Source organism: Canis aureus, chromosome 23 (genome assembly GCF_053574225.1).
Source record: "Canis aureus isolate CA01 chromosome 23, VMU_Caureus_v.1.0, whole genome shotgun sequence".
In the NCBI taxonomy this organism is placed as follows: Eukaryota; Metazoa; Chordata; class Mammalia; order Carnivora; family Canidae; genus Canis; species Canis aureus.
In genome coordinates, this window is record NC_135633.1 from 35,334,680 (window position 1) to 35,346,765 (window position 12,086).

The following is a 12,086-nucleotide window of genomic DNA, read 5'->3' on the forward strand; positions in this document are numbered from 1 at the left end:
CAGTTGAAAACCACTTGCTTAGAACTAAAGACAATTCCTACAGGTGAGGGTTTTGTAGCATCAGAAAAAGAGACAAAAGGATGGTGGAACTCTGACCATAAGTTCCTTAAAGATAAAGCAGATTCTGGTTTATTTTACTGATTTATATTGTACCTTCCATTCTGAAGGTAGGAAGGCTGACCAAATGAACTGACATCATGGTAACATATAAAATGTCTTCTGTCAACTGCAAGGGATAGTTCTTCTTTTCCTTAAGATTTATTTATTTAAAAAAAAATAAGATTGATTTATTATGGGACACTTGGGTGGCTCAGCGGTTGAGCATCTGCCTTTGGCTCAGGTCATGAGCCCAGGATCCTGGGATCGGGTTCCTGCATCAGGCTCCCTGCAGGAAGCCTGCTTCTCCCTCTGCCTGTGTCTCTGCCTTTCTTTCTGTGTCTCTCATGAATAAATAATTAAATCTTTAAAAAAAGATTTATTATTTGAGAGAGAGAGAGCATGTGTATATGTGCGGGGCAAGGACAGAGGATGAAAATCTCAAGGAGACTCCCTACTGAGCCTGGAGCTAGACACGGGGCTCAATCTCACAACCTTGAGATCATGACCTGAGCCGAAATCAAGAGTTAAGGCACTTAACAAACTGAGCCACCCAGGTGCCCTGTGTCCAGGGGTCTTTCTGAAACAGGAATAATCTAATAGCCTTTGTGGATGAGAGAAGGAACCCTTTTATTCATCAAATCATCTAGCTACTTCAATGTATTGCATTTATTCAAGGGCACTTATTGTACACCTCAGTGTCATGGCACTTTATATATCACCTGAGCAAAAAATTTCATTCAGAGTTTAATTATCTTGGAGTTACTGACTTGATGGTTTTCAGGAAATCTTTCTTTGACTATCTCTAGATTTTAGGCCCTACAAAAATAAAGAAAAACAGTTAAAATCATCTCCCAAACATATAGAGGGAGAGGCACCTGATTCCTTCTCTCAGCTCTGCCTCCACATGGCTGGTGAGCTATCATTGGTCCCATAGTAAGTTAACAGTATATTCAGGTATCTGGGCTTGTTTTTTCAAACTACTTCATTTGTGTTATAAAACATCATTCCTTCTCCCGCTTCAACTGTCTACTAAGGCATTAGAAACTGGCCAAAATTTTGGCTGTGTCCCTCCAAACATTATAAAATCTACTTCTAGATTAACCCAGATCAGCAAAAAAATATGTACATACCAGTAGTGTATTTCATTAGCTCATTATAGAATGATTGTTATACTATGGTGTTAAGATTTTCTTTATACTAAAGGATGAATACAATGAAACTTGGTAATATATATATAAAGAAGATGAAAAACTCATCACATTTTTTCCCTTCCATGAAGAAATTCCTTCCTAGGCTTCTCAAGGTTATTAGTATGGTTTATCTTAGGCATGGTGTGAACTCTTTATCTTCTTTGCAGACGGCTGCTAGAAAACTTGGCCAAATTTTCTTGGCACATCTTCAAAAAATATTTAGAATTCCATGGCAGTATTTGTCAATGTATTTGGCAAAGCACTAGTTCCTCAAATGTTGTTGAAAAGGGGGTTCTGGGAAATGTTATCATTCTTCACAATGCACATGGCATATCAAAATTTGAGAGATTCTGTGGTAAAGATAACCTGCTTAAATTTATCTCAACCACGTTCAAATATTTTCATCATGTATACCTTTTTGATGAAATATCCACTAACATCTGGTCTTATTAGCATTCTATGGAGTCTATTTGATAAATGCTGCTTTATAATTTGCATTCCTAGATCCATTTTACATCTCTATCCCTTTTAAATCTCTTTTGTCCCACTTGTGCTGTTTAATGTATATCTTTAAAACACCTTTAGAACCAGATGTGACAAAAATTTTTAAATAATAAATAAACATGTTAGCTATATGTAAGTTTATCGTAAGGACTGGCTCCGGGTCATAGGGAAGCCACATAGACATCCCTTTCTTCCTTGCCCGCTCGCTAGCAGCTGCTAAGATCTTCACACCCGGATTCCTCAGTTTTTTGCCTGGTGACACTGACATGAAGTAGTTGGGGGAGATAGTCCATGCTAGGACCCCCTGGAGTGGCCTTCTCCTTGGGTGTGGGCAGGCCCTAATTCACTGTCACTTTGGAGTTGAGGTATCTTTCTTTCTTTAGTTCCTGTATTCTAAACAATAGTACAAATAAACATTTTTACACAGAAAACAAACAAACAAAAACCTTGGGCAAGTAACTTCCACACTCCAGGCCTGAGCTTCTTATTAAAGGTGTCAGCCATGTTAAACATACATGCAGACCCAAGATTGAGTTTGCACTCTGCTACTGGAAGCTTCCAAACTCCTACCTCCATTATTAGATAACAAAATCTATTGGAATCAGCCCCTTCTTTGCATTTGAAAAATGGCTTCAGAGAAATCCATGCACTTGCATGTCTTTCTAGTGGTCTAGTTCCCAGCCAACCTCAAGACAGGGTTACATTCAGCCTCCTTGACAAAGAGTGCCCAGCTGACAGAGTGGGACAGGAAGCCAGAAGCACACTCCGTTGAAGAGAGGGTAAATTAGGAAGTTCAAGTTCTAGAGTATTGAGTACTAAGACATTCCCTTTCCAAAATCTAGGGAGGCCTAGGGCAGGAGGTCACATGAGCACATCAGAGCTATAAAAAGGTGCTTGGCTATGGAGACAGATAGATAGAAAGCTTGGTCTTTCCACCCTGAAATGTATCTACTCATATAAATTTACAGAGGGCCTACTGAGACCTGGCTGCCAGACCCCATCCTAGATGCTGATTACTAGAAAGAGTAAGACATAGCTCCTGCTCTCAGAGAACTTGGTCTTCCTAAAAAGACAGTGAGAACATTAAGCAAAATGACACAATTTGGGATATGTGTACTAAGTTAGAGGTAGTCGGGGACCATTTAAGGTACTAGAGATACAGAGATGAATAAAACAGACAATCCTTAACCTTGGTGGAGTTTACAATGTAGCTAACATATTAAGTATGAACCTTGTTCTTTGAAAGCATAAATTAGGAAACCATTGATTGCCTTTAGGAAAACTGAGGAAGACTTTACAGTGGAAGTAATCAAGCTGACCTGGGCTTTGAAAGATGCACACAAGCTTGTCATTGAAAACATATTGGAGGGTAATGCTAGGAAATGAATTTCAGAGGAAATTTAGAGTGACTGAATGGTGGGGCATAAGGAAAGTAATAGGTGGCAAGTAAGAATGGGAAATGAGTGCAGAGAGGTAGATCTCAATTTAAGCCATGGTTATACCACAGCACAAGTGGTAGGTTGGCTAAGTGGAGCTATATGTACTACAGCTTTAGGAGGATTAAGATGTTTAGGGCTTAATGTATGGTAGGTACAATATAGTTAATGGCTTCTGAAGTTTCCTAAACATTAGTTCCTTGAATTAACATCCTTTGGTTACCATCTATTCACCATGCTTTTCCAGCCCAGACTGGATTCCATATCTTTACATCCAACAGCCCTACTTGACAGCTAGCTCTACGTAGTTATATCAAATTTTTAACACTCAGCCTGACAAAACTGAACTGAACCCAGTCTTCCTACCAAACCTGGTCACCTTCTACCCTCTGATGCTCCCTGCCAGTGTATAGCACATCTATCCAAGTGCATAAACCAGAAATCATCCTTGACACCTGCCCAACTTGTATCTCATAGAACACCACATCACCAAATTCCAGTAACATTTTTTACTAAATCTCTCTCAAATTCATCTACTTCTCATTGTCACTTCTACCAGCCTAGTCAAAGCCACCTTCTTCTCTAACTTGGAAAAATGGAAAAACGATGTGGTCTCTACATCACATGCTTGCTCCCTACAATGCATATTCTACTCTATAGCCAGCATGACCTTTTTAAATGAAATCTGTTCATGTCACCCCGACCTAGGACTATCCTTGATTTCTCATTCCTTATAATGACTCCTAATCATGGTCTACTTGAATGAACTTTATCCCTGCTCAAGTATGCAGATTCATCTTATGTCACTACCCCTGTGGTCTGCTATCCTACTGCAGTCGCCTGAACTTCTCCCTTTCCATCCTAAATAGTGGATCTTTGAAGCCATGGTTTTATGACCTCATTTCTCCTAAACACCTGAGAGTTATGAGCTTGTGAGGTAGTACACTTACAGGGGCCTGATACACCATGCTGGGAAGTCATCATGGGCCTTGTGCCAGCAGAGAAGGTCTGCAGAGAAAGAATGAAGCAACAACCATGGGAAGGAGAAGCTTTAGGCAGGGATCCCACATTCAGATGGAATCCGGCAGGGTAACATGAGTGAGGTAAATTGACAGGGCATGTCCTGTCTCAAGATATTCAAATTCAGAGTTCTTTCAACTGGTGGTTCTCAAAGTAATGATTGCCCAGTATCACCTAGAAACTTGTGAGAAAGGCAACTTCCCAGGATCCATCCCCATGACATATTACAAATTCTGAGGTGATGCTCAGCAATCAGTGCTTTGTTGTTTTTTTAAAAAGATTTATTTATTTATTTATTTATTTATTTATTTATTTATTTATTTATTTATTTATTCAGAGAGAGCGAAAGAGAGGCAGAGACACAGGCAGAGAGAGAAGCAGGCTCCATGCAGGGAGCCCGACGTGGGACTCGATCCCGGGTCTCCAGGATCACACCCCAGGCTGCAGGCGGCGCTAAACCGCTGTGCCACCGGGGCTGCCCAGCAATCAGTGTTTTAACAAGCCCTCCAGGTAACTCTGATGCTCATATACATTTTATACTGCTGGCCAAATTATAAAAATCTGAGGAACAAATCTCACCCACAGGATGGTGACCTCTGTTGAAAGTGAAATGAAACAGAAAGTAGCAGTCTTGACTTTTCATGACTTTCTAGACCCTGGTTTCACTCCTTCATGATTCCTAGTTTTATTCAAATCCTGGAGCTAGTCTTGCATAGTTTCAATAAATTCCCTCTTTCGTTTAAGTTAGTTTGGTAAGGTTTTGTTACTTATCCAAATAGAGATTTCACTCTGTCTAATTAAAAGACAACAGCAAAACAAAACAAAACCTGGATTCAAAGCCTGTTTCTACCAAAAATGAGAGTTGTAGCAAGTCCTGTCTCTCTGGCCCACAGTGCCAAAACCTACAAAAGATGAGTTTGGACTGGATGATATCTGAGGTGCCCTTACCTTCTAATATACTAGACTAGACATTGATTCCTCTGGGTAATCTGATCCAGCGATTCCTTAAGAAAGGTTCCTATTTTCTTAGTTCTATCCATTGACTCCAGGCAGTTAAAGTAACAAAGATCAGAATAAAAACACCCCAATTCTTTATGTCTCTCTTTCCTTGTCTTTCAAAAGCATCATCTATTAATTAGAAATGCTTTAAAATAATAAGGCTTATCTCATGTTGCAATTCTTTTTCAATTTAAAATTAAATTCTAGCATATTATAATTAGGCTAACTTAAGGTTGCTGTCTGTAATGAAACATACATTGAAAAACATGTACATTAGACCAAATTATACTTGCATAAAAATATAGCAATTTTTAGCAGTATGTTTCCTCACAAAAATGTAACTCATCCAAACAACCAATATTAAATCAAATGGCAAAGTATTTTAAAGATTTTAAACAAGTATAAGGTTTCAAGGAAAATATCATCAATAGTACTGAAAATAAATAGTAAGCATCTCCTCTATTAAGCCCATAAATCCTGCATTATGTAACTTCTTAGCTGACAGAGAATAAAAACTAGTATTGTTTTGACCCTTAAATTCTCACTCCAGCAGACTTTTTTCTGATGCTGAAACAAAAATAGTGACCAAATGCTTTGATGGACAACTCATTACAATGAGAACTGAAGGCTTCCGAAACCAGACAAAGATTTTTTTCTGTATCTCCCAGATGCCGGGAAAGTAAGGGAAATACTTCAGTTTCCCACCCAAGAATGAACTCTATATTTGTACTTAAAAATAAATAAATAAATAAATAAATAAATAAATAAATAAATAAATAAATAAGTGCTTTCAAAATGATTGAGCTCAAGTACAGTTTTTGAAAAGCAGAGAATGTTCCCAAGGCAAGGTGAAGAAAAAAAAAATTACTGAGAGAAAATAAAAAGAAACAAGGGGGAAGAAATCTTTCAACAGAGTAGAAACTGTTAGTCTCTCTCTGTGTCCCTGAAAGGTTTTGATCCAACCCTATTTGTTATCCTAGAAAAGCTCTTCTGAAGAAAGGTCTCAGTGTAAGAACTGCTTGAAAGAAGCCAACCCCTTGGAAATAGGAATGGCTCAGCCATTTATTAATGTCAAATATGCTGCCTGCATGAATTAGTCAGCTTCTCTTTTGGAAGCCAAACAGAAAAGTTCTTGCGCACCTGCTTCTTAGCACCCTGACACTTCTGACTTTAATGACAGCACTAACAACTACCAGAAAATAGAATTTAAAAAACAAAATGCTGAATATAACTACATTCTATCTTCTAAATAGTTGATTCATCAATTTTTAAAGGCTTCTCACTGATGTATCGTGACTGGTATATAAAAGCTTGCTCAGATGTAAAAGCAAAAGCAAAACAGAGCCATTCTCCTAAACTGGCAAAATGTAACCAAATTACCACAAAACTGACCTTAGGAACAAAGAGAAACAGAGCAGAAAAAGGCCAGATTACTTCTGGCAGTACCATAGTGGCAAATATCCCAGAACGGAGAAAAGCTGGCCAAGTAGAAGAGAGAAAATTAAAGGACTTTCCAAAACCAGCCAAGCCCAGTACACACAGCATTCCCAACAGCTGGAGTGAGCCTCAGAAGCAACACACAGGTATAAGGTCCAGCCTTATTCTTTATTTATAGCACAGTTCAAAGTCAAGTACAAAAGGAATGACTTCCATTTCCTGGATTGGCATTGGACATCCTTCCTACCAGCTGCAATTACATCATTTTAATCTATTTTCTGCTTTTCTTTCTTTGGGGGGGGGATGGGGTGTAACAAATGGACCAAAGAGACTTTAATCTCAAAATGAAGAGAAAGCTCTGCTTGCAGAGAAACAAAGGAGTAACTCTCCCTCTTGTGAAAGGCAGTCGAAAACTCTGCTCCAGTTATGAGGGCCACGGATGGTGTAGAAAAACTATCACAAAGAGATTCTTCGTGGAGGTGGCATGAAGATGGCGAGGACCTGGGATGTGTAATGGCTGCTGTCACCACCATCACCCTCTCTTCTATCTCAACCTTCGCCCCACCAAATCTAATGACAAAAAAGGGAAAGTAATTACATGTAGAAAACCAAAGTGAATGGGAACATGGGTAGAATGAACATAAAAGAAACCGAAAATGATCAAAATTGCTCAGTGCTTCTTTCTCAGATTGGCATAGTAATCTTTGATCCACTGCTTCATGTGTCTAACTTCCAAGGAGCGGGCTAATAGCACAGCCGTGGGATCAAAGGCATTTCTGGCTCGGAGATCTAGATGATGGGCCCCTTCTGGGATGGTGATCGCAACCAAGGTGTCTGTGATATCCTTGGTTACTCCACCTCCTGACCAGGGGTCTAGTTCACCATTGCTAAGTGAGGGAAAGAAGAAAAAATAAGATTGTTAGTTTTTGATAACTACACCCAGATACGACAGGAGAAACCTATTACATGTATAACATCTTAAATTACAAGTTTATAACCTGGGGGATTTGATATGAGGATCTAATCTGTCATATAAAAAGCTGCTTCATGCTAGAGTTTTACAGTATTTCTGCAGCTAAGTATAAGAAACAAAATCAGAGAAGACTGAAGGTGGTACTCTATGAATCAACCAAACTGCTCTAGGACTTGGAATTTAGAAGCCTGATTTCAGTCCCAGCTTCATCACTCAAAAGTTCTATGACACACAATGCATTAACAACACATGGCAATGATACGTGGGTGTCCTTTAAAAGCTCCAGGCAATGTATATACATTTTACTCTGTAATGAGCCAACATTGATACATTATTATTACCTTTATTACTAAAGTCCATAGTAAAATCCCCTGCGTTTCACCTATTCCCTCTCCCTTTCCCCACCAACTATCTGATTCAGTTTCCTCATCGTAAAGTAGAGATAATAAGGCCGACCTCATAAGGTTGTTATAAGGGTTAAACCAGATAGTAGATGTGGATGTACTGAATAAGGACAAGTGTCAGGTACAGAGGAGTCCTTCAATTAATACTGATTTCCTTCTTTCCTAGGATGCAACTACCAGAATGATGAAAAAAACTCCCATATTTAAAAATGCTATTTATCTCAGCTTAAAAAAAAAAAACAACTGATTTTCCCCCCTCTTTAAATAATACTTCCCTCTTTATACACTACTTTTAAAAATAGGATGGTAGACCAGAAAAAATTCCTCCAAATCTGGAATCAGAAACTTTGGGCATTACTCAAAGATCTTCATTTTATATTATCTTTAAAGGTAATTTTATTTGTCTTGGCTGGTTCACACACCACCTCTCAGACTGATGTAAACAGGATCACTCATTAAAACTGGTTATTTAGCTTAGCTGAGTAAAAGCCCAAAACTCCACTGACAGTATTCCTAACAATACTATTAACAGCTCTGTTGAGATTAACTCCCCCAAAAGTCACCCATGCAAAAATGTACAATTCAATGGTTTGTAATATGTTCTGAGCATGGTGGGCTCTTTCTTCCTTTATTTAAAGGCAGGAGATAAATTCCTATGTGAAATGTGCCCTCCCTTGTTGAAATGGTTATCTTCGTTCTTCTTGCTGGCTGTGTAGCTTGTGGACTGGTGTGTACATGAGAGCTCCCCCTTTAGGGCTTACAACCATTTTTTTTTTAAGATTTTATTTATTTATTAATGAGAGACACACAGAGAGAGGCAGAGAAATAGGCAGAGGGAGAAGCAAGTTCCCTGAGGGGAGCCTGATGTGGGACTCAATCCCAGGACCCCGGGATCATGCCCTGACCTGAGCCAAAAACAGACACTTAACCAACTGAGCCACACTGGAGCCCAAAAAAACGTTTTGGCATTGGTGGGATAGAACTCACACCTCAGAAGAGACTGGAGCCTTAATCCAGCGCCTTGGACTGCTCGGCCATGCCACTGCCTAAACACCCCAAACCAAGGGTAGTTCCTCTTAGCACAAGAGGGCCCCTTTCCCCTGCCTGCCTTTCTTCTAACTATCCTCCATTAATATGAGGGTTCCAATTTCTCTAAATCCTTGCCAATACTTATCTTTTTGATTATAGCCATCCTATGTGGGTGTGAAACGGAATCTCATTTTGGTTTTGATTTGAATTTCCCAAATGACTGAAAGTACTGGGAACTTTTTCATGTGCTGAAGGGCCAGGTGTATATCTTATTTGAAAAAAATGTCTATTCAGATCCTTGAACATTTTTAAATTAGTTATCAACTAAATTCATTTGATCAACTTTGAGTTAATTTTTTTGTATAATTATGAAATAGGGATCCAACTTCTTTCTTTTGCTTGTAAAAATCCTTTTTTGCCAGCATCATTTCTTGAAAAAAAGCTATTCTTTCCCCAATAAATTGCCCTGCCCCTTGTGGAAAATCAATTAACCATACACATAACAAGAGTTGATTTCCAGACTACCAATTCTCTTTGAAAGATCTGTATGTCTTTCTTTATCATAGTATTGTAATATATGGATTATGGTAGCTTTGTAGTAAGTTTGACAACAGGATGTATGAGTTCTTCAAATTTGTTTTTCCTTTTTTAATACTGTTTTGGCTACTGTGGGCCCCCTACATTTTTATATGATCAGCCTGTCAATTGATGTGAAAAAAATCAGCTGAGATTTTGATAGAGATTATACTGAATTTGTAGATCAATTTCTGGAATATTAATACCTTACTAATATTATCTCTTACACAAGAAAATGAGGATGCCTTTCCATTTTTTTTAGATCTTTAATTTCTTCCAATGTTTCGTAGTTTTCAGTGTATAAGTCTTACACTTCTTGTTTTTCCTAAGTATTTTATTTTTGATGCTATTGTAAATCAAATTGCTTCCTAGCATTATTAATCCCACACCTACATAGAGTAATTTAGAGTTTACAAAGCTTTCACATTTGACTATTATAACAACTCTGTGAGGTAGGTTTAATTACAGCTCTTTTATAGATGAGAAAACTAGTGTCCAGAGAAATGAAAAGACTTGCCCAAGTCACTCAGCTAGAAATGGCAAAACTGAGATACAAACTCAGGCCTTATAACCCCAGTCCAATGCTCAATCTTACATTACATTGCATTTCATGGACACAATTTGGAAATCAACAGCACATATCCTCTTGACTTGTGTGGTGCAGAGTAAGAAGAGCATAAACTTTGGGATCAGACACATTTGGGTTCCATTTCTAGGTCTGCCTCTCAGCTTCTTAATCTCATGGAAGTTAAGATTCCTCAAAATAAAATAAAGACTGAAATACCTGGATTTAAGAACATGGCAACTATTAGATCATTTTCCCCTGGTACTGTATCTCTTGGTATATCTTTATCTACATAATCACTTGACATACGATATGTTACAAAACATTTTTATGTGCATTCTGACATTTGTTTCATGACATTTGTTTCATGTACATCCCATTTTGCTGATATTGGTACAAAGCCCAAATAACAAATCTTCAGGGTCACATTATCAGATATATGAAATGGTTCCCATAATTTGCATAATCATTTTTAAAAGTTTCATCTATAAGTACAATCTAGGGATCCCTGGGTGGCGCAGCGGTTTGGCGCCTGCCTTTGGCCCAGGGCACGATCCTGGAGACCTGGGATCGAATCCCACGTCAGGCTCCTGGTGCATGGAGCCTGCTTCTCCCTCTGTCTGTGTCTCTGCCTCTCTCTCTCTCTGTGTGTGTGTGACTATCATAAATAAAAAAAATAAATAAATAAAAATTTATAAGTACAATCTATACAGAGATGACTATCAAATAATATCTTTAGCGAGGACCTTTCTCCTAAACTACTTGACATTTTTACATGGAAATCTGATTAGACATCTCAAATGTACTAGGTCTAAAAAAGAGCTCTTAATACTCCTCAACTCTCAATCAGCCCTCCCACTATCTTCCCAATCTTTGTCAAAGGCAACCCTATCCTTCTAGTCAATTAGGCCAAAAAGTTTGATGTCACTTTTGAATCTCTTTCTTTCACACCCTATCTATCACCAATTCCTGTCAGTTAAATCTTCAAAAATATAGCTAGAACTTCAACACTTCTTACCACCTCCACTGCCACCACTCTGGCTCAAATTACCATTACCTTTAACCTAAATAGCTCTTTAACTGATCTTCCAGCTTTTACTCTTATCTCCGGCCTTAGAGCAGCCAATTTGACCCGGTTAAAACCTGAATTAGATTATGTCACTTCTCTACTCAAAACACTGAGTTTTCCCATTTCATTCGGACTAAAAACCAAAATCTTTACTAGGACCTATAGGTTTCTATATCATCTAGGCCCTCGGTGGCCTCTAATTTTATCTTGTGCTACTCTCTCCCTCATCAGTTCCACTCCAGCCACACTGACCTTCTTACTATAGCCAGGACATTTATCTCTCAAGGCCTTTGCCTACTCCTTGGTTTGGAGTGTTCTTACCCCCCCAACTGTATGGCTACCTCCTTCCTCCAGATCATTTTTCCAGTGCTCCCCCTTGGTGAGGTCTTCCTTGATAATTCTCATCTAAAGTTGCAAACCTTGGGCAGCCCGGGTGGCTCAGCGGTTTAGCACCGCCTTCAGCCCAGGGCCTGATCCTGGAGATCCGGGATCGAGTCCCACGTCGGGCTCCCTGCATGGAGCCTGCTTGCCGTCTGCCTCTCTCTCTCTCTCTCTCTCTCTCTCTCTCTGTCTCTCATGAATAGCTATATAAAATCTTTTTTAAAAAAATAAATAAAATTGCAAACCTTGGGGTGCCTGGCTGGCTCAATTGGAGGAGCATGTGACTCTTAATCTCAGGGTCATGGGTTCAAAGCCCTACACGTTGGGTGTAGAGATTACTTGAATAAACAAAAGAAATAAAATACAATTGCAAATCTTTTCCTTTCTCCCAACATTTCATGGCT

General features: G+C 38.9%; 1 protein-coding gene and 1 long non-coding RNA gene across 3 annotated transcripts in view; one reads left to right on the forward strand and one right to left on the reverse strand.

Moving 5' to 3' along the window:
- The first annotated feature begins 2,430 nt into the window (after nucleotides 1-2,430).
- The window catches only part of LOC144294980 (uncharacterized), a 45,739-nt gene continuing 36,083 nt past the window's right edge, over nucleotides 2,431-12,086 (forward strand). The window contains exons 1-2 of the long non-coding RNA XR_013362322.1: nucleotides 2,431-2,572; nucleotides 4,587-4,759. This is a non-coding gene — a long non-coding RNA (uncharacterized LOC144294980). The remainder of the gene's footprint in view (nucleotides 2,573-4,586; nucleotides 4,760-12,086) is intronic.
- Nucleotides 6,835-12,086, reverse strand: part of PRCP (prolylcarboxypeptidase) — a 65,271-nt gene continuing 60,019 nt past the window's right edge. For both annotated transcript variants that reach the window (XM_077867231.1, XM_077867232.1), the window contains exon 10: nucleotides 6,835-7,572. In XM_077867231.1, coding sequence (XP_077723357.1) covers nucleotides 7,356-7,572 — 217 coding nt within the window. In that variant the 3' untranslated portion in view covers nucleotides 6,835-7,355. The remainder of the gene's footprint in view (nucleotides 7,573-12,086) is intronic.